Source organism: Cladophialophora yegresii (genome assembly GCF_000585515.1).
Source record: "Cladophialophora yegresii CBS 114405 chromosome Unknown aczIN-supercont1.4, whole genome shotgun sequence".
NCBI classification, from domain to species: Eukaryota; Fungi; Ascomycota; class Eurotiomycetes; order Chaetothyriales; family Herpotrichiellaceae; genus Cladophialophora; species Cladophialophora yegresii.
The window spans coordinates 391,728-418,314 of record NW_006913048.1 but is presented as its reverse complement, the minus strand read 5'-3'; the positions used below and the strand labels follow the sequence as shown (position 1 = coordinate 418,314).

Sequence of the window (26,587 nt, the reverse complement as noted above, 5' to 3'; positions counted from 1 at the left end):
TCCCATGTCTGCGGCTTGAATCTCACCCATCGCCTCTGTCACGCTGGCTCGCTCAAAGGGTTTCTTCATCCTCCTCGCCTCCGCCGCCCTCTTTGTCCTCGTGACCTTCATCACTCTGGCTCCCTTTCGTGCTCCTCCTCGGCTGGGCGCAATCTTGAATCAGGTCCGACCTTTCAAGCCGACGGCGTCCTCTACGAGCTCCTTCAGACCTGTTACCACATCCAGTATGTCCGCGTCAAAGTTCAAGAAACCGCCTCAGGCACCGCCTAGCTTCACGGCCACTCCGGAGTCGCTGATCAAGGATGCCAAAGACATGCTGGCTGAGTCGAAAAAGGTCACAGATGACATCGTGGCGAAACTGTCCCAGAAGGATGCGAGCTTCCAGAACGTGCTCCTGCCAATGGCCCACGACGAGAACCAGCAGACACTAAAGGCACATATTCTTGGCTTCTATCAATCCGTCTCGACCGACCAAGCACTGCGGGACGCCTCTACGGAAGCGGAGAAACTCATGGATGACTACAGCATCGAGGCAGCTATGAGGGAGGATGTGTTCAACTTGGTGGACGCCGTGCTCAAGAAGGGAGACAAGCTGGATCCCGAGTCTCAGAGGCTGCTGGAGAAAGAGCACAAATCGTTTGTACGGAACGGGCTGAACATCCCGGCAGGGCCGCAGCGAGACCGCTTCAAGGAGATCAAAAAGAGACTCAGCCAGCTGGGCATCGCTTTCTCCAAGAACCTCAATGAAGAGAAAGGTGGCATATGGTTTACCGCCGACGAGCTCAACGGCCTCCCAGAGGATGTCCTGTCATTGCTGAAGAAGCAGGACGACAAATACTGGCTGACGTTTAAATACCCCGACCTGTTCCCTACTTTGAAGTATGTCACAGACAGCGCCACCAGGAAGAGGGTGTTTATTGCCAACGAGAACAAATGCAACCAGAACGTGCCGCTGTTCAGGGAGGCCATTCTCCTCAGAGACGAAGCCGCTCGCTTGCTGGGCTATCCCAACCATGCGGCGTTCAGGATCGAGGACAAGATGGCTAAAACGACCAAGACCGTCGATGACTTCTTGGCTGATTTGCGTAAAAGACTAAGTCAGGGCGGCCTCGACGAAATCGACACTCTCAAGAAGATGAAGGAAGACGATCTAAAGTCACGGCGTGAGCAATTTGACGGCCGGTACTATCTTTGGGACCACCGATTTTACGATCGGATGATGGAGGAGAAGGACTACCAGCTTGATCAGCAGTTGATTTCAGAGTGGTTCCCGCTCCAAACGACAATCAGAGGCATGCTCGAGATTTTTGAACAACTGTTCGGCCTTGCCTTTGTCGAAGTTGTTGGCAAAGACCGAGATGCCATCTCGTCCTCAGGCAAGGGTCAGGACATTGTCTGGCATGAGGAGGTGCAAGTCTTCAGTGTTTGGGACGATGAAGGCGAGGGAGGCGGATTCGTCGGTTATCTTTACCTCGACCTTTTCCCGCGAACAGGAAAGTACGGCCACGCCGCCAACTTCAACCTACAGCCTGGCTTCATTCAAGAGAACGGGACAAGAAGATACCCAGCGACGGCGCTTGTCTGCAACTTCTCCAAGCCAACGGCGAAGAAACCCAGCTTGTTGAAACACGAAGAAGTCACCACTCTCTTCCACGAGCTCGGCCACGGCATCCATGACCTTGTCTCTCGAACGACATACTCCCGCTTCCATGGAACCAACACCGTTAGAGACTTTGTCGAGGCGCCCAGCCAGATGCTGGAGAATTGGTGTTGGACGCCTTCACAGCTGAAGGCGCTAAGCAGGCACTACTCGACATTGTCCTCCGATTACTACGACTCGTGGAAAGAGTCGAACGGTTCACAGACGAGCAAGCCTGAAGAACGCATCCCAGACGATCTGATTCAGAAGCTGATCAAGACGAAGAACCTGAACGGCGCTCTGTTCAACTTGCGTCAGTTACATTTCGGCATCTTCGACATGACGATACACGAGCCGAAAGATCATGCTAGCCTCGAGGCAATGAATATCTCCGAGACATATAATGCGCTGAGGAAGGATATCAGCAAGATCGACGGGCCCGAGGTTTTGGGCGAGGGCAATGGCTGGGGTAACGGACAGGCGACGTTTGGCCATCTCATGGGTGGCTATGATGCTGGTAAGGCGTTCTCTTTTGCTGCTGCTGTTAATGCTGATGCTGACTTTGTCCCAGGCTACTACGGCTACCTGTCGTCCCAAGTGTACTCGACAGACATGTTCTACAGTGTGTTCAAGAAGGATCCCATGGATCCGAAAGAAGGCCGACGGTACAGACACACAGTGCTGGAGAAAGGAGGCAGCCAGGATGAGATGAAGACGCTCATCGACTTCCTTGGCCGAGAACCCAAAACAGACGCTTTCTACGAGGAACTTGGTCTCACCAAGTCGACGCAATCCGGTGCGGGCACGACCTAGACGTAGACTGTATGAGCACAAGTGGATTGTATGACTGTCTTGTGGTTACAATGTGTACAGTACTGCGCCTCGTAGGCGAAGGTCCGGCTTTCTCCATGTCTTACTGCGACTGTAGGAGGGGGCTGCTGGTGCGTGAGCAGCATAGATATCTAGTCAAAATCTAAACAATCGAGCAGGACCAATCCACCAGCAGTGAGGCCTACCAGTGTCAATATCTACCTAGGTAGGTACCTTACTCTTGCTCTTATCGTGTACAGTGCTCCGTGCTGTACCACGCCACGCCCATGTATGCTGCCTCATGGTCCCCGTGGCCGTGTCTGCCTCACATGGCAGATGCAGGAAGGGAAAGGGAAGGCGTGCCCGCCACAATATGAGTGTGAAGAGCAACTTGGCCAATTAAAAGACGCTCCCGCTCTCCTTGCCATGGTCGTCTCTGACCTGCTTGACTGGTATGGCCTTGTCCCCTGCGGATCAAGCCGGTTGTCGTTCTGGTTTCTGCTCCTGGTCGCCCTCGTTCATGGCTCGTTGTTCGACCAAGCCGTCGAGCGCCTTGTCGCATACATATACACACACGTAGCCAACTTACGTACGAGTACTCATGCTGTTACCCGTCCGAGTACCACGATTTGAGGCCGGTCGATCACATCGCATCCCACGTGGCCGCCTGTGAGAACCCTTCGACGGACAGATGCCCGAATCCTACTTGGCGAAAACGGCTTATCAGCACGACATACGGAATATGCGGACGGTGTTCGTCGGTCTCCTGGTATCGGTTCACGGATCTGCGATATGTGATGCCTTCGTTTCGTCGCGCTCGCTTTGGACCTTCCCACTTCAGCGATCACGCAATATGGACCGAGAATTCGTGAGCATCCGCGCACCGCACCTCACCCACTCACCACTGAGCGTGTATTCTGAAAGACCAACGGCAGCGTCGCGATTGTCTTGCAAGTCTCTCTGACTTTTTCACATATGTCGCCATCATCGGAGAAGTGCACATACGCACACGCTGGGCGGACGCTGGCCTGACCCTGGCATATCCTGCCCTGCCCTGCCCTGCCCTGCGGGGTTCATGTTTCGGATCGGATGGTGGAAAGGAACAAGCTTGGATTCCGCAAACCATGCGTGAGGGAGGAATATCCCAAGAATTGGAGAATGGCGCAAGAGCACGCACACACGCTACACGCTGCATGCTGGCTGGGCGTAACTGTGCCGATTATCCATGGCGTGGTATAAAAGACCGGGGTTGTCACGCTTCGATTCTACATTTCGAGGCGTACAACACACTCACTCACTGTTCAGACTGTAAAATCTTTGTACAGGACGAGTACCTTATAAGTGAGATACCCTGTACATTTCGGACATGGCGACGGCGTCTATACCTACCGCACTCAAGGGCGCGGTTGGTGCCTACAAGGACATCCAAACAGTGAGCTATGAAAAGGACAAGGAACTGGCCGGCACAGACAAGTTCGCGCCTGTGAGCTTTCCGCACTATCTTCCTGTCTGGGTGAGTACTTAGTTCCGTGCTTTCGAATATCGGTCCCGGTTGTCGGAATGTCGGCCGGCATCGTTTGGACGAGTACTCCTCATACTGACGGATCGTGACGCCAGGACAACGAAAAAGGCGAGACATATAAGCCACTGGAACCATTTGAGCACTATGAGCACGGCAAAGATGCAGACCCCTCGTTCAAGAACCTCCTCAAGGAGGGAAGCAAGCTGGAAGACATCACTGCCTCGATCGGCGCAGAGGTCACTGGCGTCCAGCTCTCGCAACTGGACAACAAGGGCAAGGACGAGTTGGCTCTGCTCGTGGCGCAGAAGAAGGTCGTTGCCTTTCGTGACCAGGACTTCGCCTCCGTCCCTATCGAGCAAGCGTTGGAATTCGTTCGATACTTCGGAAGACTGCACATCCATCCCACAAGGTACGCTTGCGTTGATGAGGTTTCGGGATACGATTGCTGACCTGTGTTGCAGCGGAGCTCCTGAAGGATTCCCAGAGGTCCACCTCGTCCATCGAGCCGCCGACGACAAGACCTTTGCCGATTTCTTGACCAGCCGAACCAACTCGATCGCGTGGCACAGTGATGTGACATACGAGAACCAGCCACCTGGGACGACATTCCTTTACGCTCTAGATATCCCAGAGGCAGGCGGCGACACTTTGTTCTGCAACATGGCCAAAGCATATGAGCGACTTTCTCCGGCGTTCCAGGAACGTCTGGCTGGACTGCAGGCTGTGCACTCAGGCTATGAGCAAGCCACGGCCGCCAAGAACCGAGGAAGCATCTATCGTCGCGCCCCAGTTTCGTAGGTTTGGTATTTTACCAAAGACTGTGGAGTTACTGACGTGGCACAGATCCATCCACCCAGTCGTGCGGACTCACCCGGCTACCGGAGAAAAGGCGCTCTTTGTCAACCCCCAGTTCACCAGGTATATCGTGGGCTTCAAGCAAGAGGAGAGCGATTATCTCCTGAAGTTCCTGTATGAACACATCGCATGGAGCCAGGACATTCAGGTCCGTGTTAGATGGAGGCCGAACACCGTCGTGGTGTGGGACAACCGCGTAGGTCGAAACGTTGATTCTTCCCTGAAGCTCGCTCACACTCAACCAGGTTACTGCGCACTCGGCCCTCATTGATTGGCAAGACGGCCAACGACGACACATTGCCCGCATCACTCCTCAAGCCGAGCGTCCGACCGAGTAAATAGATCAGAGACTAACAGTAGTCAATGGGCAACCGGCCATAGATCTAAGATAAAATCATTAGCAGAGCATTGTGAAAAGATGGCATGAGTTGTCGAAATGTCTTCAATTTGGATGCCCTGAGCATCATGTTTTCTGTCCATCCCTGACGCCGAACGATGCACATGATATTACATGCTGTTTCGCATACCAGTCTAATCCCCCTCGAGCCTGGCGACCACCGTGCTCATTTGTTCATCGGTATAGATTCGGAAACCCTTCTCGCGCGTGACGCTCGCCAACTGGACGTTCTTCGAGTCCAGCTTCTCCTCCATGACCTGCTTCAAAGTCTTCAAGACGAGCGTCTCGGCCTCTTCCAACGTGAGCGATCGGTGGTACTCTGATTGTAACTCCGCCTGGGCCCCTTCGCTGCCGGATCCGATCGCCTTTGCGTCGTAGCGGTAGAACGTGCCTGACGGTTCTGCGTGGTACCTGTCACGCCGTAAGCATATTGGTATAAATCTCCCGGGGCAGGTTGTATGTGCTCACAATTGAGGCCCCTGGTCCTCGTCCCAGCCTGCAATCAACAGAGCCACGCCAAACGGACGACTCATGATCGACTCTTCACCCTGGGCACCTTCGCCAAACCTCAATGCCAGATCGCAGATCGCCTGCGTGCAGCTCTCCACGCCGAGCTTCTCGTTGAAGTTGAAGGCATGGTTCTGCGACTCGACGCGGGCGTGCTCGATCATACTCCGCGCGTCGGCTTGGAGACCGGACATGGCGCAGCCAATGTGTCTGTCGATCTCCACGATCTTTTCTATGCTGGAGGAGACGAGCAGGGGGGAGGTGACGCGCTTTTCGACGCCGAGAAGGACGCCGTGCGACGTGGCAACCTGGACGGGACGGGACGTGTTAGACTGTAGATTCTGCCGAGAGAGAGAGCATTTGCATTTGAGCGTACTCCGATGGCTGTGGAGCCGAGCTTGATGGCCTCTAATGAGTATTCCACCTGGAACAGACGGCCCTCGGGCGAGAAGGTGCTGCGTTATGTTAGCTCGGATATTTCTGGGTGGATTGTGAAGCCGCTCACTTGATTCCGCGATCATATTCAGATCTTGCGATAAACATGGTAGGAAGTCGAGAACGGGGACGGTCTGGGACAAAAAGGTGTTGCTGGGGGGGTTTCCGTGGTCTTGAGAGGAGTGAAGACCGGGTTGTGTCTCGCAAAGCACCAGATGTTGCAAACGAGGTCGGTGACTTCGGAGGACAGGCAAGCTGGGGGATGCGCAATGCAGTTCAGCCTTGCGTCTGCGTCCGCGGCCAAGCTTTCAGCCTCGTCAATGCAGAGCGCGACGCGCTCCGCTGCCACTGACGAACAGCCCCCCCACCACATACACTGTAACAAGTATTATGAGCACACCACGAAGGCGACGATGATGACCATCCACCGAATATGACCTCTCTCCACTACAGAAGCGCCTCTGCTACTGACCGGAGAAGTACACAGTTTTCGAACGGCACCACGCGCGTGAACTCGAGCAGAGCCACCAGAGACGAGCGACCATTCGCCCGCGACGCCGGCTCTCCAGTCCTGCCCGATGGCGTTGCGGATTCGGTGAATGGCGCACATGGAGCCTCCAACGCCGAGAAGCGAGTCAGTGGTCTCGAACCCAGACGAAGGGAGAAGTCGACCATCACGACAACCGAGGCAATATACACAAGGAGAAGTCCAAAGAAGGAGCCCTCGAATAATACTGCCGCCCGACATGGCGCGAGGCGGAGCGTGGTCAGTCCTGTGCTTAAGCAGCCAGAGGAAGATGCCAGCACGCCTTCCCCGCCATGGGCGCCTTCAGTATCGCTCATCCCCCATTCTTCCGCACCTCTTGCTGTAAGAGTGACGGTGCCGCCGTTGTCGCGCCATGCTCCTGCAGACCTTGACCCTCTGCCGCTTGATCACTTGTCCATGCAGGAACAAGAACATGCACTTCTGGATGATCTACTGTACGTGTTTATGGGCTTCGAAGGGCAGTACGTGCGGTTCCAGGACAGCTACGACCCTGCGGAAGAAAAACACCGCCTCAATGGGCCTTCATTCCACCCGCTTCCCGGCCTTGATCCGAGCTTGCGAGATCTTACTACGTCGATGCTTTCCATGGCCACACATCATTGCGCGATCGAAGCCTTTATCGAGGTGCAGAGTCGCGAAGAATTTGGTTCGGTCAATCACGCCCTCTGTGCAGCAATCCGGAAGCTACTCAAGGACTACTTGATCTTAATTGCTCAGCTGGAGATGAAGGTACTGACAGATCCGAAGTTCACATTGCATCAGATGCATATCGCCGTCATCCCCACCGCGCAGTGTCTGGCTCAGTTGTATTCGTTGGCCCAAGAACTCTTGAAGAAGAACTCCCTCCTCGAAGAAGACATTGACGATTCCATCGACGACTTCGACGCGGACAACATCATCGAGAGGCTCAAGGAAGGTGGGGATCTGCTACCAGGCAGTCTGGCCAAGAAACGATGCATTGGCGGTAATGTTCTGGGGTTGCTGACCACCCGACTGTCCACGTTCTCAGGCGATCCCGCTGCCAGATCAATCCTGGAGATGCTTCTCCGGGAGTCGAGCAGGCCTTACATGGTCATGCTCAACGAGTGGCTTCACCATGGAGGTATCAACGATCCGCACTCGGAATTTCTCGTTGGTGAACGTGCCAGTATCAAGCGCGAACGACTTGATGAGGACTATACCGATGAGTACTGGGAGAAGCGATATTACATCAGAGAGAAAGAAGTACCGCCACAACTGGACGCGATGCGAGAGAAAGTCCTCTTGGCGGGAAAGTACCTGAACGTGGTGCGCGAATGTGGTGGTGTGAACATCAGCAGCAAGATCGTCGACACTCCGGCCACATTCGACGACCCACGATTCCTTGACAATGTCAACAACGCATACTCATTCGCCAACAAGGAGCTGCTACATCTGCTCCTGACGAAGAACTCTCTTCGGAGTCGGTTGAGGTCACTGAAACACTACTTCTTCCTAGACCGGGCCGAGTTCTTTCTTTATTTCCTCGAACTCAGTGATTCCGAGCTGCGGAAAAAGCACCGAGACGTCAATGTTGGCAAGCTGCAGTCGTTGCTGGATCTCGTGCTTCACCAACCAGGGAGCATCGCAGTGGCTGACCCATTCAAAGAGGACGTGAAGGTGGAAATGAACTCTGTCGGACTGACGCAGTGGTTGATCAAGGTTGTCAACGTGCAGGGCATGGACCAGGACAACCCGGATTCGGTGATCGACCAGTACAAAACGCCTGCGGCTTCACAGATCTCCGCAACCGAGAGACTAAAGGAAGAGAAGAAAAAGGAGGAGGAGGGAAAGGACATCATCGGATTCGACGCACTAGAGCTCGACTATCAAGTGCCCTTCCCCTTATCCCTGATCATCAGTCGCAAGACGGTGAAACGCTACCAGCTCATCTTCCGGTACACCCTCGCGCTTCGGCACCTCGAGACTCAGCTGGTGGGATGCTGGTCCACGCACACCAAAGAGAAAGCCTGGATCCACAAATCCTCCGACAAGAAATTCGAGCTCTGGAAGCGGCGCGTATGGACCCTCCGGTCCAGGATGCTCGTCTTTGTCCAGCAAATGCTGTTCTTCGCCACAGCGGAAGTCCTCGAGCCGAACTGGCAGAAGCTGATGAAAAAGGTGGACGACGCCGAGCGAGACGACTCCGCGGAAGAGATGAGCAGACCCGCCGGACTCAACCCAAAAGCCAAACCGACAGTCGACGAACTGATGCAAAACCACGTCGACATGCTGGATTCATGTATGAAAGACCTAGGCCTCACACAGGCCAAACTCCTCCGGCTACACACGAAGCTCATGACGGGTTGCGGCATGTTTGCGTCCTACGTCGAGCACGTCACAAAGTCCATCTACGAGGCCGACACGAGCATTCAATTGAAGGCAGCAGGGCCTAAAGGAGGCGCGACGACGCCTGTCCCCACGCCGACGGATTCAGCGCGCATGAAGAGGATCGAAGAGTCGATCCGCAAATACGAGGAGCATTTCAACAGACATTTAAAGATCCTGATCGATGCGCTCAATTGGTTCGCCACGACGGAGACCGTGTCGTTGCTCAGCCTGTGCGGGAGATTGACGAATGCGGAGGTGCAGAAGCGGGATGACTTGTTTCTTTGATTGTTGCCAACGGCCAGAGAGACGCCGTAGTTTGCAACCTTGCCACTGGGATATTCCTTACGACCTTTATGAAAAATGAACTCGGGATTGGCATGGAATGTACTGGATGGATCGGACGTGGGAAATGTGGTGGCAGGTGCCGCCTGGTGTGCTTTTTTGGCACCAATGCTAGTGCGGCCTTTGCACAGACTCCTGGCTAGTACGCAGTAAGTCTGTATTCAGTCAATCGATGAATCAACCAACAAACACTCGAAGAAGCACCGTGATGGTGTGGCGTACTTCTAGCCGGGAAAGAGTGGAAAACCACGCAATGACAATGATACCCATGCCTACCTACACGGTGGATTTTCTTCCGACCGTACGGTAGTCTCTCGATGTGTACCGTTGGTCGTTCTGTTATGAGTTCCAATTCTTACTACCACACGGTCGTATTTCGCTGCGTCTTTCTTGTCTGTCTACCTGTCTGTCTGTCTGTCTTTCGCCACCTGAGTCATGCAAAGTGGATTTTATGCCCCGGAAAATGTCGCGTCCGCGCTGCTTGCTGCGATCATCAAAGGCCTGCCAGTCATGCCGACGAGATGATATTCCCTCCCAATCAGTGCGGCTCTCCTTGTCTCTCCTATGGCGTTTACCCATGAAGTGGTCTATTGAAACATGCATACTATGTGGTCGCTTGCCGGTTCGCACAGCCAATACCGCTATCTCTGTACTGTTAGGCGCGCATGGGGAGGCGTTATAAACTGGTTGGTCAAGGATCGATGCTGTGGGCAAGAGGAGTGAGTGCCGCCTATTGCAACTTGTAGCAGAAATCATTAGGGTGTGTTTTATTGGACGACGTTATGGGTAGACTATAATTAGCAGATATGTAGAGGGATCTGTCACTGTAGCGACCGGCCTCTCCTTTTGATGTACGTGCTACGTGTAGTGCTAAGCATATTTGCGTACCTGTATGTGTATATACCGGTGTATACTCCGTATGTACCGCGCCGTGCCCGTGCGTGTGACTTAGGCTCCGGAGGTAGAGAACAGCGTCACGTAGACTGAGCGCGTGCGGATGAAGAAAAGGGGGAATCTACGGGGTGAGCATGACTTCGGATTAATCTTTTGCATTCGACACATCAAGTGCACTAGGTGGCAAGGCCGGAAAACACCCATAGAACCCACGGGACCGCTTGCTTAATTGTTCAAGGAGACCGACGCTTTGCAGGCTGGCTGGCAGGTTGGCTAACTGGCCGGCTCACTTACTTTCAACGCCCGCCTGCATTTTCGACTTCTCCAAAACCTCATCAACCTGGACGTCCTGCCCGACCGCCTGCTTCATGTCGCCGTCATCCTCGACGTTGAGGCTGACGCCCTTCTTCTCCGGCCCAATCAGCACAACAAGGACATTGTACAGCAGACAGCACGCCGTGAAGATGCAAATCACCTTGCCGTAGTGATAGCGTGCCACGCCCGCCTGTGTGGGTTCCAAGGGGAACCGCTCGCCGAGGGTGGCCTCGATGGTGGAACTCGCGGACGAGACGAGGTTCCCCAGCTGGAACGCCGTGCCGATGGAGAAAGTCCGCAAGGACCCGGGCGACAACTCCAGCAAATGGATGGGCACAACGCCCATGGCGCCCTCGATGAAGAACTGCTCGAAAAAGCCCGCTGCGGCTGTGGCCCTCGAGGAGACAAAAGTATACGGGTACAGCAGGGCCGCTGAGACGAGGAACGTGACGATCAAGGTGGCGCGGCGCCCCAAAATATCAGAAATCCAGCCGCAGGTGACGCCGCCAGCGAAGCCGCCTAGGTTGGCGACCACGTTGGTGATGGTCACGTCGTCGGCCGAGAAGCCGTACTGGCTCTTGAGCATGAGTGGGTACAGATCCTGCGTGCCGTGCGTCTGAAAGTTCAGTCCCGCGAGGAGCAGAACCATGTACACGAGGAGAAGCCAGTGGTTGGTGAATGCGAGTTTGAGCTCGCGCGCAAAAGTCGACATGGTGGCTTTACTACTTGCGTTGCGTACCCTCTCACGGTTAAGGTACGTGTCCGTTTCCGGCAAGGTAAGTCTGAAGGCGATGATCAGGACGGGCGGACAGGCACCGAACCAGAACAGTGGGCGCCAGCCGTGTGAAGTCGTGTCCACAAGGGCGCGTGCGAAGACCGTCGCGAGCAGATACCCCAAAATGTATCCCATCTGGAGGATGCCGGACACGATCCCTCGCGCCGCAAGCGGACAATCTTCCAGGGCTGTGGCGACGACGTTGCCGTATAGACCACCCATGGCGATGCCAAACAGGGCACGACAAGCCAGAAACTGCCGGAACGTCTGACAGAAGCCGGTGCCAAGTTCGATGACAACGAACATGGCGTTGACGATCACAAAGGGCCACTTCCGCCCGTAGCGGTCGCTGGCCAGGCCGAAGATGATTGCTCCAATAGAACGCACCATTAGCACCAGGGTGATGCCCCACGTGATGTCTGTGTTGGTCCTGTCGAACTCCGCCGCAAGTTGCGTAACGGTCAAGCTGACGGTGAAGAAGTCGAATGCATCCCAGGTCCAGCCTGCCATGGCAACCTGTCGCTCCAGAGTCAGCTACTCTTTACTGACTGTGGTCGTTATACCATCCACTCACCGCAAAGAACAGCCAATTCTTGCGGGTCAAGAGACCGAGCAACCTGATAGGGTTGGGAGGGATTGTTAACGTTGGCTTCAACGTCGAGAAACGTGTTGATAGATACTTTGAGGTGCCCATTTCGACGTCGGCCTGGTCCTGGAGGCTCATAGAGCGTTCGACGAAGGCCTCGTCGACCCTCTCCTCGTCGAAGGAAACCATGGTGGTTGTCAGTCAGACTGTGGATTTGAGATAGTTGAGTATCGTTACATCCAACCTGGTGCTGTAGCACGGAAGGAGACTGGTACATAAAGAGTGGATCAGCAACGTCGATCCCGTCCATATCAGGAAGCGCACTGCTGGCATCTGTGGAGAGGGAGTTGGAGGAGGGTGAGGAGGATCCTGGAGGAAATGCATCTGCATCTGCATCTGCACTGTTTCAGAAATTGGAGGATTTCCTTTCCCTTCCGACGCTAGATAGAATGGGAAGACTCACAGAATGTCAAGGCGTCCAGCCGAGCTTGAGTCCGTCAACCTGGCTGCTTTGTCGTCGATTGTGGAGGCGTTCCGAGCAGCACTAAAGGCCTCATCCAAGCTTGCCGCGTCGTGGGGAACAGGTGGTATCGTCACAAGATTCGCTGCCATGGTTGCAACCGACACCGATAAGGACGAGTGCACTGGCACGATGGCCTTCTGGGCCGACATCGACGCCGAATACGTGCTGAAGTACCAAAGATGGCACAACTGTGAGCATATGCCGGAGCGGCTTTCCATCCCTGGCTTCGTCGAAGGTCGAAGATACCGCGCGCTTGACGACAGGTCGCACTTCTTGATGTTCTATGATACACACTCCACATCGGTCCTTTCGTCAGAAGCATATATGGCTGCTCTCAACAAACCGACGCCGTGGACCCGCGAGGCTCTGACGCATTTTCGGAACCCAACCCGAGGCATCTTCTCGAGACTGACTGCTGTTGGCCGCTCAAGGAAGTTCGCTGCTCCGTACATCACGTCGCTGCGCTTCGATCTGCCTGACGAAGACACAGAAGCCATTTACGCTCGGTCTTGGGTGCAAGCAGCCTCAGAAGCGGACAACGTCGAACGCGTCGGACTGTACAAGGCCCACGTTGCGATAGGAGACACGGGCACCTCGGAACAAAACGTCCACGGTGGCGGTCCTGGAAAGCAGGCATATCTCGTCCTCATCGAGGAATCTGATTGATCGGCACCCTTGAAAATAGTGCAGAGAGGCTCGATGGGTATTTGACTCCAGTATTGGCGGGCATTCGAGACTGCCCGGTCTTTGGCAAATCGATTGGAAAGCCTCAGACAGAACCAAACTCATCTTTGCATGCAGATGCCGCCCTAAGAACCGCAAAGACTCTCTTCCATTCGTATGTAAGTGTCCCACCGATAGGCGACACAGTCCTCAAGCCTCGCCACCTAGCCGCGTCTTCCCGCTCCTTCGCGATGTCCGCAAGAAAGCATGGCAGAGTATCTCGAAGCACATAACCTGCCCGACACGATTGAGTCTGAGGGAGCAGTTGAGGAACCCTTGTCGCGGCCACCGATATGGCTTCCAAAACTGCTCCAGGGTGTGGATGGGCAATTCATGTTTCTTGGGATTGGCGGTAAAGTAGGCCCAACAATCGCTCGTATGGCGAAACGTGCGACACCATCGAAGCGAGACATAAGAGTAGCAAGATTTCAGAAGCAAGTCCTCGCGAACGTCTCGAGAGCTGGGGCCTGGAAACCATCACCTGTGATCTCCTGAACAGAGATGCTGTTGCCTCTTTGCTTGACGTCGCTAACATTGTGTACATCGCTGGCAAGAAGTTTCGTGTTGATGAGGATCTTAGTTTTGCATGGGCAATGAACACTCATGTACCCGCCGTGGTGGCTGAACGCTTCAAAGCTTCGCGCATGGTCGTCTTCTCGACGTTGTGCCTCTACTCTTTCGCTCCAATAAGCGGCGGCGGATGGGACGAAAGTGTCCAGCCAAGCCCTGCCGGCGACTACGCCATGAGCTGTGTCGGCAGGAAGCGTATGTTCTCTTATTTCTCACGGCGCCATAACACCCCAGGCCGAATTATTCGACGCCATTATGCCATCGATATGCGGTATGGTGTCCTCCATGACATCGCTCGGTGGGTGAAAACCGAGACTCCTATACCGGTCGAGACGGCGTATGCATCAGTTATCTGGCAGGCAGACAGCAACGCACAGATACTCGGGGCGCTGGCCCACGTCACAGCACCAACCAGTCCACTCGATGTTGGCGGAGCAGAGCATATGAGCGTGCGGATGGCGGCACATGAGTTCAGCCGTCGTTTCGGCAAGACCCCGATCTTTGAAGGGACGGAATCAGAGTATGGATGGTACAACAGCACGCTCGCCGCTCAACGCTTATACGGCTACCCTGTCGTGTCTCTTGCCCGCATGATTGACTGGACGGCCGATTGGGTTGGGAAAGACACGCCAACAATCAACAAGCCAACACATTATGAAGAGCGTCGTGGTAACTTTTGAGCAGTGGGAGTGGCCACAGGAGTCAAAGACCGACTGTGAAAGCCACCAGAGCGACTTCAGGTGGATATTCGTCGAATGGTGCGTGTCGCCGTGTACCTAGGTGGACTTGGTGCACCCAGCGTGATTTTTAATCCCTACGAAAACCCAAATAGCTTCTCCATCGGCAAGGGCGACTGCCGAACCAGGGCATTAGTAGCGCATACTAAGTTGGATGGTAAGTCAAGGAAATCCATAGCAGACGGACGGTGCCCATATTGTATCGTGAGCGTGCTCCTGACTCACAAGAGATGACTCTCGGAAATTTGGCAGAGTGAAAATTGAGGCGGCGATGAGAGCGAAGTGAAAGTTGCGTACGAGCCGCATACGCGGCGATGGCGCCAAGAGATGTGAGGCGGGATGCCCCACTCTCCACCGCACAATAACCATGCAGCCATGGTCAGCCTTCACGCCACGATACCCTCTCACGCCTGTAACTATACCTTTGATAGGTAGGTACGCTTGTGGCCTCCCGCGGAGTTAGGAGATCCATGCAAAGTTGTGCCTCCCTCGTGGGAGACGCCCACATGGACCCGTCATCAACTGATAGTGTACCCAGAATGGACGAAGGTCGCGAGACGGGTGGTTGTTAACAAGGCTAAGAAGAGGGCCTACCCTTTCGTACCTACCTAGTTCTGTATCTCGTCTCTCAGATGGTGAAACCCGTTGATTGGCACAGAAGGGAAGATGCCTTCATACTGGTCACGGTCACCTCGTCTTGTAAACACAAGGTTTCAACACCTTTGCTTCTTCTTGTGGTGTCACCTCTTCTTCAGGACCGCCCTTCTTGGTCCTGCCCTGCTCGACCGTTTGATACTCTCTTCCAGTCCATTTCAGACCCTTGTGTTTCCCGGCCGTGGGAATCCCGGACTTTGTGAAAGCCATGCTCACGAACATCTTGTTCGACTTGTCCACGCTATCATCGCGCAACTGGAAGCCGCGGCGCGTGAAGACTTTCACAAAGGCCGAGATGTCGGTCTCATGGCCAGCATTTTCAGTGGCATCCTCGGCATAAATCTCCTCCCCAAGAGCAGCATCTTCGTCGTCAACCCCCTTCCTATTCGGCTTCTGCTGCTTCCTCCTCTTACCCACGCTATTGTCAACCGCTTCGCCCTTCCGTCGGCCTACCCTGCCGAACCGGCTCTTCACTTCACTGACCCAGCACTCTCCCCTCCCGTCACCCCTGAGTATTCGCCATGCCTCTTCCACAAAGCTGATCCAATTCGTGCCCATCAAGCTGAGACAAAAGACTGCTATATCCACCTCGCCGTCGCGGAGAGGTAAACTCGATATGTCGGCTTTCGTGACCAAAGTGCTTGGCGCGTGCAGGTCGAAATTGTGAAACCTGAGCTTGTGAGATTTTATCACCGATTGACAGCCGCGAGCAAGAGGGGCGTCGCCGCAGCCTAGGTCGGCAATTGTGCAGAGGGAGGTCTTGGGGCGGCGAGGAAGCGGTGTTTCTCGTAAAGGACGCTGTTTCGTGTCTTTATCGGAGGTTTGTAATCGTCCGCGGTGCCTAACGGAGGCTACGTACTTTTCCACCGGATTGACGGGCCAGGAGTCCTTGACCTGTTGGGAGAAGCCGGCGTGGTACTCGGCGAATAAGTCCGGTGAGCTTGTAAAGAGGTCGAAGGCTGCTGCCGAGGAGGTCGTGTAGAGCGTCTCATTCAAGTGACGGAACCGCGCTGATGTGAGTTTGCTGCGCATTTTGGCCTGTAGTGCTGTCAACTTCGTGAGCGGCGGGGGTGCTGGTGGCAGGGTCTTGAGAACCTCGTCCCGTGTGGAAGAGGTGGTTCCGGCATTGCCATTGCTCAGTCGTGGCTGAGTTTCTTTCGATGTCCGGTCTTCTTTCTTCTGCGCCGACTGTTGTTTGGAACTGGAAATGTCCCTTTGATTCTGCCTGTGCTTGTCGTTGTTCTTGATGCGCTTTTTCCTCTCTGTTGCTGCGGCCTCGTCACCGCCGCTCTTGTCTTGCTTCAATCGCTGGACGTCCTGCTTCCCTGCCTCCTGCCTCTTGTGGTTGGTCTCCCCTCCCTGCGCTTTCTTTGGCTTTGATCTTGCAAGGTTGGTGTCGGCCTGCTCGTTCCATAGTCTCTCGAGCTCACTCCCTGAGACTTTGGACGCCTGGTCGCTATGGGCAAGGGCACGCTTCCTCTTGTTCGAGGTGGCACTCGAGGTCCCGGGAGATACCTGAGCGTGGCTTTTGGATGTAGGCTTTTCCTGAACGAGTGAAGTCGAATCGAGCGACCAACCTGGAACAGAAAACATGGTTGAGGTCTCCGCGGAAAGGGATTACAGTCTCAGCCTGGCATTAGATTCCAGTAAGGGCCATGCAGGTCTCAGATGGAGCCAGGGCCAGATTTGCACGTAGATAACGCAGGGCAGACTTCAGTTTTGTCTTCACAGAAGCAACGCCTGGGGCCAGGTGCTGCGAGGTGCGATGCAGTGCATGGCATGACTCGTGAAATTTTCGTGGCGGGTTTTCGGGGACGCAAGAAAGCCGCAGCTGTTGCAGCAGCAGGGGCGGGGCCACGGGGGCGTTCTGGAGGCTGCGTCGTTCGGTTGTGATTGGGCTCTGGTGGCGCTAACTCCGGAACCGTGCTCAGAGGTCCAAGCCTAACCACCGCCTAGGCGTAAACGTGGGGGAGACTTTGACGCCCCGAAGCCACGGCGATCAGGTTTGCAGCTAACGACACAGGCAGCACTGAACGTGTCCGCGCTCAAGGCCTAACGGGCTTCTGATGATAGAGATGAGCCAACAGTGATACATCCTGTACATCTCAGCTCAGCACACCACGGTCTTTCGGTCACTCCTCCTTGACTGTACGGTTGTGTCTCCAGCTATGCAGTCAGAAGCAACTCCATGCTACCAGCCACGCATCTGGGCTGAAGAAGCCTCGCGGCTTGCGAGATCCGCCCCGGATCCACGGAGATATCAACTGTCCTGGTAGCCAACCGGATTGTGCAGCAGTCACTAATCCCATCCAGACAATAGCTTTGCAGACGGCGAATGATGCGCCAATCTTGCACTCTCGCTACCTCCGCTACGGGACCAGCAGATACGAGTTGCAAATATAGGATCCTCTATCGACGCTTCAGGTAATACCCCTCTTAACTCTTGGGCTCGAATCAAGCTCATCTGCCATCTCTTTGAGTTTCCGGTTTCAACGCGGCGACCTCGGGGACCAGACGCCGTCGGCGGGCATCCCAACGTCTTTGCAGCCTCAATTCTGCATCTGGCAGCAGATCTTCGATTGACACGATCATTTCGTCCTGAAAGGGACATATGTTTCAACGTGAGAACGTCCACTCAATAAACCCGGCCTAGTGCCACCAAAGGCGAACTGGGGACACCGCTGTCACACCACTCATCTCATGCAGTCTGTTGCTGAAGTTGCGTCACACGATAAATCCCAGACCATTAGGCCGCAAGCCCAAAACTTCAATAGTTTCCCCGTCCATGCTTTAGCGCAGGAAGACCGTCCTTTGCGTGTAAGTGGAGCCAATGCTGTGAGCATAGCTTGATGAGTTATCGGGCATGCAGGACTATTCAATCCTGTCGCCTGTCAAGATGTGGCCATGCCCGTAGATGATCGAAGCTAACGGTTAACGAACAGGGGTGGATCGCTGTCATAGCTGGGCGACAACTGCCATCGATCTTCGGTCGTTGCATGTCTACGAGGTACACAGTGCGAGGTTTCAATGTGACCTGGCCTGGCGCACTGTAACATTCGACGCCAATCTTGACGTTGAGCGATACCAAGACGGCAATCTCCAGCCAGGCGATCGAGGTACCCACAAAAGAATGATGCAAGACGCACGTTACACAGTACCCTGACCAAGCTGACGAGATCGACTACGAACTCGTATCACTTTGTACGAGGTAGGAGGTACTCGTACCGGAGTAATGGATGGCAGGATGGACCAAGATCAACACACCCGCCAGAGTGCCGCCTTCAGCTGGACAATCCCGCCAACGACCGGTCATTCACCTTGTCCCCGAAAGACTAGCTCGACGTTGGTTCAAGAAAGCGCACCCCAGATTGGGAAACAAGCCAAGTAACTCGTACGCCCATGTCAACCCAGCAATTCTCATGCTCCAAACCGTCTCCACAATGTCCTGCTATGGAATAGAGGGGCTAAAGCGAATCTGCTGATGCCTTGACACGGACTCAGCCTTACAGGCCCCTCTTAAGCCCCTCTGCACTTGGTTTGTTATTCGTATTAGGCATTCCCGATTAGGTGTGAAGCTTGGATTTGCTGTTGACGCATCCTTGCATCCCATCTGTAACCAGTGACTAGTACTGCTTCCTGCGGCGTACCTAGGCCTGCTCTTACAGTAGACTTGCTGTCACTAAAATCAATACTCCGTACAGCACTACATCTGCTGCGGCCTACAGGGATTCGTTCCCCGAGTGCCTGTGGTACCAGCCTTGAGGGCCTTCTGTCTTCAATAACGAACTGGCCAATCAGTTGAGACTTGGCTGTCACTCTGCATGTGCGACTGCGAAAAGGGTGATACCGGTACTTTGAGCTCCTAACAGTCCGACGCCGTCGACGTTGTGCTGGAGAAGCCACCCACATCGGCAGAACTCTGTATCCTGGGGCAAAATTTTCCGGGTCCACTACGCTTTGCGCCCTCTGCCTCAACCACATCCGACGTTGGATATGAGTAAGGCCGGCGCTTTCTCTTTCGAACAGAAATCACCCGCTATAGCAGTAGATGTGGAACATAATGCCGGCTTCCACACTTAGCTCAGCCATCACTACCTGCGGCCAGGAGGATCTCCCCACAGTTCCTATCCTGTCCCTCGGGATCTTCCAGGCCAAACAAATTGGCTAGCAATCCTGGTGCAACCCGTATCCTCTTATCAAGCCGTCAAGACCGATTTCGGCTTTGCGACTTTCAACTCGTCCGCATCGCTTGAGAAATCGACAACAGCGACCAAAGTTCAGCATATCCATGCCCAATGTCGCCCAAACGAGAGGACGAGGAATCTGTCGATGTCAAAGACCCGAGCATCAAATCAGAAGATGAGTCTGCACCGGCGGCGGTACCCGACGCCACACGCAAACAAGCCGCAAAGAGGCGCACCAAAACTGGCTGTCTGAGTAAGTCTGCACGTCGACGTCGTTTATTCTGATCACTCTTTTGGCATGAGATGCTGATATATTCTCCTGCCAGCGTGCCGCAAGCGACGGTAAGTCCCTCCCTGGGTGCCAGAGAGTCGTCAAACCCCGACGGAGTAGTCATCGACTTTGCACAAATGTCACCTTGATCTAACAAGCTTGTACAGGATCAAGTGCGGAGAGGAAAAGCCAGTAAGCATCACATGACGCCTTACCACAGGTTCACGGCGCATCTCCTCTGACCCCGGTTAGTTTTGCAGGAATTGTGTCAAATCGAAGCGCGATTGTGCCGGCTATGTCTCACCACTCGTCTACAACAAAGGACGTAAAGATTCGAATAGCGGCGATCAGCTCTCTCTTCAAGAACAAGAGACGACCCCTACGATAAATCTACGCTGGCAGTCCGAGCAACCATACGCGGGATCGCACAATGTTTTCCCTCAGGCTGATGGTCCTTCTCCATACCATCAATTGCCATTCAGTGCCATTTATCATGCTATGTCTCATCTGCCACCAAACACCCCTCACCCTCCGGGTAGAGCACAAGACCACGGCAACCAGCGGTGGCAGGCCCGTCAACCACTCCTGAACCGGCCCGGCCTGGAGGGGTTCAATTCATTGGGGCAATATGCACCGGCTCTCGATCTTTCGGGCAACTTGGCTGAGGACGCTCAATCTTTCTTTCCTTTTGATCCGCAAATGCCCGGTCAGCCCATGTATCCTGGCGGATACCCTCAATCAGCCACAACTCAGACGCCAACATCGGCATTGTCTTCCAGCAGCCATTTCTATCCAGTAGAGCATGCGAGCACTGCACAGCTTCAGCAAAGATCGGCTTCGTTGTCACAACCATACGGCATACCACCTATTCTTGTAGAGGGTATGTGGCCAAATATTACGACATTCACTGGTACCTATGTGTGCTAAGCTCTTCATAGAATCTGCGAGTGGACAGTATGGTGCGCATGGTGGCCTACAACATCCAAGATATGCTCCTGTTATAGCCTCCGGCCTAGCCACGGGAGCTGCAGCCGGATTCTATCATCATGAAGAGGAGTATGAAGACCCCGACGACCCATTTGACGTGGACATGGAAGACACAGATCTATCATATCATGACGCCGCAAACAATCTCACGGACATACTGGGTCGATCCGGGCAAGCCGATTTCAAAGCTGCAAAACTATATATTCCACGTCGAACCGAGTATAAGGCGGTTGCAACATATGGGCTACCAATAACTAAGTCACCGCTTCGAGACGAGAGAAACGAGCAAATATTCTGCCATTTTGTCGAAATAACCAGCAACACCATGTCCATATTCGAGAGACACCATTTTAGTCCGATCGCTGCGCCAGCCAGGACACTCTGGAATTTCACGATCCCTGCTCTAGCGTTGGGCCATGCAGCACTTGCACACGCAATGCTGGCTCTCGGAGCGTTGCATCTTGCAAAGTTGAACAACACCTCCGAGAATCCTGCGATCAAGCATTTTACCTACGCCGTCCGTCGAGTCGGGAGGCTGTTGGGGCTCCCTCAACGACGCCACGAAACTCCGACCCTCGCGACAGTTATGCTTCTTGGGTATTACGAAGTTGTGGCGGGTGATCACTCGCGCTGGAATCTTCACTTATCAGGCGCTGCCAGGCTGGTGTTGGAGCATGACTATGCTGGCTTAACCCGTACTGCAAGGCGAATGCGCCACGGTGCGAAGGCGAGACTGAGCCAGTGGACAGCTCAATTTGCCTTGACGGAGGAGAATTACGCTCGCGTGGCGGGCATCCCGCTTGCCCTCCTCGATGATGCTGACTGGGAGGTCGACCAAGCACTGATTTCTCGGCTGCTAGGCGTTCGCGTGGACTATGACCATCAATATCAACCGAACTTTAGCCTACGCGCGACTTCATCAACTCTCAGTGAGAAAGATGTGGAAGAACTGAAGACGAAGATGAGTTTGAGATGGTGGTATTGCAAGCAGGACGTCTTCCAGAGCATGGTCTCTGGTGATCCACCACTAATGGCTCTCGAAAACTGGATGTACTGTCCGCCCAGAGGTCAATTCGGACGCGCCGATGCCCCATATGCCACATTCGATCACTTGCTGCTTGTTATGGCACGTCTGTGTGATTTTGGAGGCAAAGATCGAAGGCGGAAGCAGAAAGCGGTAGCTGCTCAAGGTGGACAATGGAGACCGCCACCATGGCTGTTTGGATCGCAGAGGCCGCCCATGCCACCCGGTGGCCATGGTGGTCCGGGCTCCTCCAAGTCATCTTCAGGCTCGCTCGCTGGCCGGGCTCCTGCTTCCGCCACACCGGCAGGAGCTCAGGATGGAACAAGATCCACTCCTCCGAGTGCGAATGAGGGTAGGGCCAGGCAAAGCAAACCAAGCGCACCCGGTGGAATAGTGCCAGGACCCAAGCAAGGCGCAAGTCCACCCATGCTAGGGATGATGCCACCACCAGCGGAGCCTCCAGAGCTGGATTCGGCTTTTCAATCGATGGATGCAAGCATCAAGGATCCCGCCTTTGCCGTCGTGCGCGAGCACAAGGAATCCAGCCCGCCCACGAATCTCGAGGATGACACTGCAAGAGCCATGGCCGAATACGAGGAAATCACGAAGGCGTTTGATCTCTTCGCGCAATCACTGGGTCCGGATTTTGAAGCGCTAAACGACAGCTCAAACCGCATCTCTTCACCGTTCGGGCCAGCACTGGTGTACAAAAATGCGGCGATTGCTTGCGTGTGGGCGTGCTACTATATGGCGCGTATCTCACTCCAACGATTACACCCTGAGATGCCGCCGGCCGCGATGGTGGCTGCGGGTGTAACCGCACACCTCACCCACGACTACGCGCAGAAGGTGGGCAAGATATGCGCCGGGCTCTACGCAACGCAGCACTATGGCCAGACTGGTGCTCTCGATCCCAGCTTTGCCGGTGCGTTGATGGAGAGTACCTTCTTCCTGCTCTTTGCTGGGGTCCAGTATACCGACGCGGCACAGCGCGGGTGGACAATCAGCAAGCTTAAGGACGTCGAACGGCGATGCGGATGGCGTACGTCTGGAGCTATCGCCGCAGGGTGTGAGACTGCGTGGGAACGCATGGCGCAAGCCGGAAGGGGACCTCCGTATGAACGACGGCGAGATATTCGGAACTTGGACTCTCGGGTGAGCGGCATCTCACTTCGATCAGACACCTCATCGCCTCAGAGCGGACAGCATTCAGATGTCGCTGCTGATCAACACGAATCCGAATTCGTCAATCATGACCGCAGCCTCATTGACCGATCAAGCTCCACTCGAGTTCACTGGGCACTTGGCTTACTCTCGGTGGAGGAGGATATCAAGAAGATGACATTGGACGACGACTAGGTCGGGGGCTTCACTTGGCTGTGCATGCGTACCTGCCCACCAACGGTGAAGTGAAGTGCACTTGCCTTGAAGGCAGCACGGTATCCGCTGCGCCTTTACTGCTTCGATCTCAGTATTCATCACACCTTCACATTCGCTTCCACATTGTGTTACTGCCTGGCCGGAGTCACATAATATGACATACCGTCTTTCTTGTAGACATAGCAGGCAGGCCGAGCCTTGTATCTGCTAGGAAGCACCACACCAGGATCGATCTACCGGGGTCAAGGGTTAGCTTCAGCTATGGCACATTCACCGAGCGCATCCGCCCCTCTGTATATCATCGAGACCGCACCAAGCGAGGACACAGCATCCTTCGGCAAAGGAGTCACTTCTTATTTCGACATCTTACCCAAACGTGATGGCTCCCCTGCGACCCGGTCACATGCCTCGCCACCCGACATCAGCCCTGGCTCTCAGCCCCAGCTGCTCCCTGTCCGACGTCCTCACTTCCGCTTTCATTCTGAATATGAGGCCCTACACAAGAGGATCCATGGCCACATCATCGCACAGACCAAGTCCCTCGAGACCCTGACCTCACCAGGCCGTAGTTCGCCACCATCTCAAGAGACATCTTCGGCGAAGATCACGCCGGGTCGGTCCATCGAGCAGTCTCCCCGTCGTGCCTCCGTGCAGACATCTGACTCTTCTGGACGCGGCTCTGCAGCGGTGCGATCCCCTTCGCCGAATCACAATCTCAGATATGCTCCACGCCAACCGAAAGTCAGCCAGCTCCGAGGAACGTCGTCTTCGTTGGCCTCCAGAGTGGAAAAATGGAATGCCGCAAACGAGATCGCCCAACGACGATCGTCGACCCTATCTGAGAGTGTTACAAGAGATGGCAATATCATTGTTGTCCGTACAGATCAGGCTCCGTTGAGACCACCACCATCGAAAAGTGCTGCTGTCACAAAGATGACCAAAGCCAGTTCGATAAAGGTCGAGACAGAATTCACAGAGTCTGGAAAGCCGCCAGAGATAACCCAAGGGATTCAGCCCTCACAATCAGCGATCAGCGAAGAACCCCAGCCTTCAGACCAGAAGCATCGATCTACCTACCATCATCGACGTCAGTCAACATCTCGCAGAAGCTCAATCAATCCTAGACATATCTTCTCAGCTCCGTTGCAGCTCCTGCACCGTGTCAGTTTGACCAAACGCTCGAACTCACCAGCTGTGACGCAGAGACCCCAACCGTCTTCCACAAGAAGAACCACCCAATTGCCAGATCATCCCTCCCAGCTCAAGCGGAATTACACCTCAGACGTCCTGCAACGCGTGAGTGCGACTTTGCAGGAAATCAAAACGGCAGCACCAGCCACGCTCTTCCCGCCGCAGATTGCCCGGCCTTTGACCTGGAAAACCTTCTCAGACAAATCGGTCCCGCAGAAAGCGAAGAAGGGCCAACGCAATGGACATGGAGTCACGTCATCACTGGACCACAACAGCAACATCCATAACAGTGGCAGTGGCAACCACTGCTCAGACGTCCAGTCATATACTTCGAGTCAGAGATACCTCCGCATGGGTACCATGCCCACAAATACCCCGGACGAAAGAGCCACATACAAGATCAAACGAAGTCGGAGCGCAGACACGGAGGAGTTTCTGAAGGTTGATATCAGTATCAGAGGAGGCACGAATTACCTACCGAGCGAGGCGCGTCGCATACACACGCCACCCCTGCCCGAAGAAGGTGTAGACGGCCGCTGGAAAGGGTTTTTCTTCGACTACAACGCGCCGAGACGAGCTAGTAGCTTCCAAGCCCCTGAAATTGTCGTGGAAGACGCACCAAACACCGGCAGTGGCAGTCTCGACAGCGTGTCTGGGGATTTGGAAGGAAACAAGCCGATACCAGAGGCGAGACCCAAACTCGAGAGATCCAGAACCAAGAACAAGCGCATCCTCACTAGTGAGTGGGCTGACGTCAAACTGGCCGAGATCGATCTGCTGGGGAACGAGACCAAGCAAGATGACATACAGAGCGCCAAAGAAGGGTGCCGGCGATTGAACTCACCGGCTGTTCTATCGAGGAATCGGACCAGGATCATGTACGAAGGGAAGGAGGTGGAGCCTGAGATGTTCGACTTGACCATTCCGGAGCATTTGCCAAGCAGTCCATTGTGTCCCAGGCATCCAAGGTATTGGCGGGTCGTGAAGCGACGGGGGTCACAATTCAGGGGGTGTTGGATGCACGGGATCGGTGTTTATGAGGGGACGAAGGGCAAGGCATCGTGATGGTAGTGTGCCAGCGGTCATGGCAAGTGATGAAGGATAGTAGTAAACGAGCTGTCACGAGGAATCGTTGGTACTCCTTGGGATGAATTGGAAATAGGAGCGTTTGTGGTTGGATGACTGGGAAGAACGCATCGAGTCCATGTTGTCAAGGAGTACAATGAAAGGATTCCCATAGACAGCATAGGTGAAGCGCTGGCGACGGCCGGACAGCCTGCCACGAGACGAGAGGATGGCCTCGGGACAGGTTTGATGAAACAGCCTTGAAAATTCCCTATCCCCCGGACTTGTCGTGCAGATGCCACGTTAGCGCCGATAACAACGACCGATATCTTGCTCGCCTTCACCACCTCGTCAACGCGACAACATGAACCCGTTTCCTGGATCCTGCACGCCTCGTCAAGACGGGTCCGACCCATATCTCGCTTCCTGCGTCAACGCGGACCAGACAGTATCATCCCACGTTTTGTTTTCCCTTTGATATCTCGCCCATGCATAGGTATACCCGCTCCGCTACGCCCCGCAGGCTCACAACTCCCCAAACTTCTCCTCATACTTGGAAATATGCGCCACCTTCTCAGCACTCGGGCTCTGCTCATCAAACCGCAACTCCACCCACTCATCCACCAACTTCTTGGCCAACTCCAGCCCGATCACGCGCTGCCCGAAACACAGCACCTGCGCATTATTCGACAGCACGGCCCGCTCGACACTGTACGGATCGTGCGCCGTCACGGCGCGGATCCCCTCGACTTTGTTCGCCGAGATGGCCACCCCCAGGCCGGTGCCGCAGATGAGTAACGCGCGGTCGGCTTCTCCGGCCTTGATTTTCTTGCAGGCGTCCACGGCGAGGTGCGGGTATGCTGTGGCGTCGTCGGCGTCGACCACGCCCACGTCCAGGACTTGGGTGACCCCTGCGTGTTTGGAAAGGACGTCCTTGAGCGCGGCTTTGTAGGTGTGTCCTGCGTTGTCGCTGCCGACGACGATGCGGAGGGGGGTTTTGTTGGTGCCGTTGGTGGTGGAGGTCATTGTTGTGGTGGTCTGAGGAGTGGTGGGATTGATGGAAGAGGGTACGTGTGTATCTATGCGTATGTGAGACTGTACAGTGGTCGAACCTCAGTGCTCAAGGCCAGGGCTCTGGGGGATAGTGGGACGTTGTTTCGTAGAGCTGGGTGATTGCAGTATATTCGGTGACTATGGGCAGGCAATTATAGGTATGGCGAGTGCAGCTCAGAAATCAAAATATCATCAAATCATATTTTTGTTGAATGAGATCAAATATCTAGTGGATCTGTCTCTCTTGTCGTG

General features: G+C 54.6%; 11 protein-coding genes across 11 annotated transcripts; 7 read left to right on the top strand and 4 right to left on the bottom strand.

The window, feature by feature from the left end:
• Positions 1–226: 226 nt before the first annotated feature.
• On the top strand, positions 227–2,452 carry A1O7_05459 (thimet oligopeptidase; the record flags this gene model as incomplete). Its single annotated transcript, XM_007759469.1, has 2 exons — positions 227–2,156; positions 2,211–2,452. The coding sequence occupies 2 exons, from the start codon at positions 227–229 to the stop codon at positions 2,450–2,452; spliced, it is 2,172 nt and encodes a 723-aa protein (XP_007757659.1).
• Positions 2,453–3,815: 1,363 nt separating this feature from the next.
• A1O7_05458 (taurine dioxygenase) lies at positions 3,816–5,164 on the top strand (the record flags this gene model as incomplete). The annotated part of the gene is made up of 5 exons (XM_007759468.1): positions 3,816–3,962; positions 4,067–4,380; positions 4,433–4,765; positions 4,815–5,022; positions 5,072–5,164. 5 exons carry the CDS (start codon positions 3,816–3,818, stop codon positions 5,162–5,164), a joined length of 1,095 nt encoding a protein of 364 aa, XP_007757658.1.
• Positions 5,165–5,357: 193 nt separating this feature from the next.
• A1O7_05457 (proteasome component PUP2) lies at positions 5,358–6,273 on the bottom strand (the record flags this gene model as incomplete). Its single annotated transcript, XM_007759467.1, has 4 exons — positions 5,358–5,634; positions 5,692–6,038; positions 6,107–6,185; positions 6,236–6,273. 4 exons carry the CDS (start codon positions 6,271–6,273, stop codon positions 5,358–5,360), a joined length of 741 nt encoding a protein of 246 aa, XP_007757657.1.
• A 325-nt stretch (positions 6,274–6,598) lies between these two features.
• Positions 6,599–9,346, top strand: A1O7_05456 (uncharacterized protein; the record flags this gene model as incomplete). The annotated part of the gene is made up of 1 exon (XM_007759466.1): positions 6,599–9,346. The coding sequence occupies one exon, from the start codon at positions 6,599–6,601 to the stop codon at positions 9,344–9,346; it is 2,748 nt and encodes a 915-aa protein (XP_007757656.1).
• A 1,237-nt stretch (positions 9,347–10,583) lies between these two features.
• A1O7_05455 (MFS transporter, SHS family, lactate transporter) lies at positions 10,584–12,162 on the bottom strand (the record flags this gene model as incomplete). Its single annotated transcript, XM_007759465.1, has 2 exons — positions 10,584–11,903; positions 11,962–12,162. The coding sequence occupies 2 exons, from the start codon at positions 12,160–12,162 to the stop codon at positions 10,584–10,586; spliced, it is 1,521 nt and encodes a 506-aa protein (XP_007757655.1).
• Positions 12,163–12,439: 277 nt separating this feature from the next.
• A1O7_05454 (uncharacterized protein) lies at positions 12,440–13,162 on the top strand (the record flags this gene model as incomplete). The annotated part of the gene is made up of 1 exon (XM_007759464.1): positions 12,440–13,162. One exon carries the CDS (start codon positions 12,440–12,442, stop codon positions 13,160–13,162), a length of 723 nt encoding a protein of 240 aa, XP_007757654.1.
• A 350-nt stretch (positions 13,163–13,512) lies between these two features.
• A1O7_05453 (uncharacterized protein) lies at positions 13,513–14,469 on the top strand (the record flags this gene model as incomplete). Its single annotated transcript, XM_007759463.1, has 2 exons — positions 13,513–13,535; positions 13,581–14,469. 2 exons carry the CDS (start codon positions 13,513–13,515, stop codon positions 14,467–14,469), a joined length of 912 nt encoding a protein of 303 aa, XP_007757653.1.
• Positions 14,470–15,213: 744 nt separating this feature from the next.
• On the bottom strand, positions 15,214–16,773 carry A1O7_05452 (uncharacterized protein; the record flags this gene model as incomplete). Its single annotated transcript, XM_007759462.1, has 1 exon — positions 15,214–16,773. One exon carries the CDS (start codon positions 16,771–16,773, stop codon positions 15,214–15,216), a length of 1,560 nt encoding a protein of 519 aa, XP_007757652.1.
• Positions 16,774–20,947: 4,174 nt separating this feature from the next.
• On the top strand, positions 20,948–23,005 carry A1O7_05451 (uncharacterized protein; the record flags this gene model as incomplete). The annotated part of the gene is made up of 1 exon (XM_007759461.1): positions 20,948–23,005. One exon carries the CDS (start codon positions 20,948–20,950, stop codon positions 23,003–23,005), a length of 2,058 nt encoding a protein of 685 aa, XP_007757651.1.
• Positions 23,006–23,287: 282 nt separating this feature from the next.
• On the top strand, positions 23,288–25,282 carry A1O7_05450 (uncharacterized protein; the record flags this gene model as incomplete). The annotated part of the gene is made up of 1 exon (XM_007759460.1): positions 23,288–25,282. One exon carries the CDS (start codon positions 23,288–23,290, stop codon positions 25,280–25,282), a length of 1,995 nt encoding a protein of 664 aa, XP_007757650.1.
• A 525-nt stretch (positions 25,283–25,807) lies between these two features.
• Positions 25,808–26,308, bottom strand: A1O7_05449 (ribose 5-phosphate isomerase B; the record flags this gene model as incomplete). The annotated part of the gene is made up of 1 exon (XM_007759459.1): positions 25,808–26,308. One exon carries the CDS (start codon positions 26,306–26,308, stop codon positions 25,808–25,810), a length of 501 nt encoding a protein of 166 aa, XP_007757649.1.
• Between the last annotated feature and the right edge of the window lie 279 nt (positions 26,309–26,587).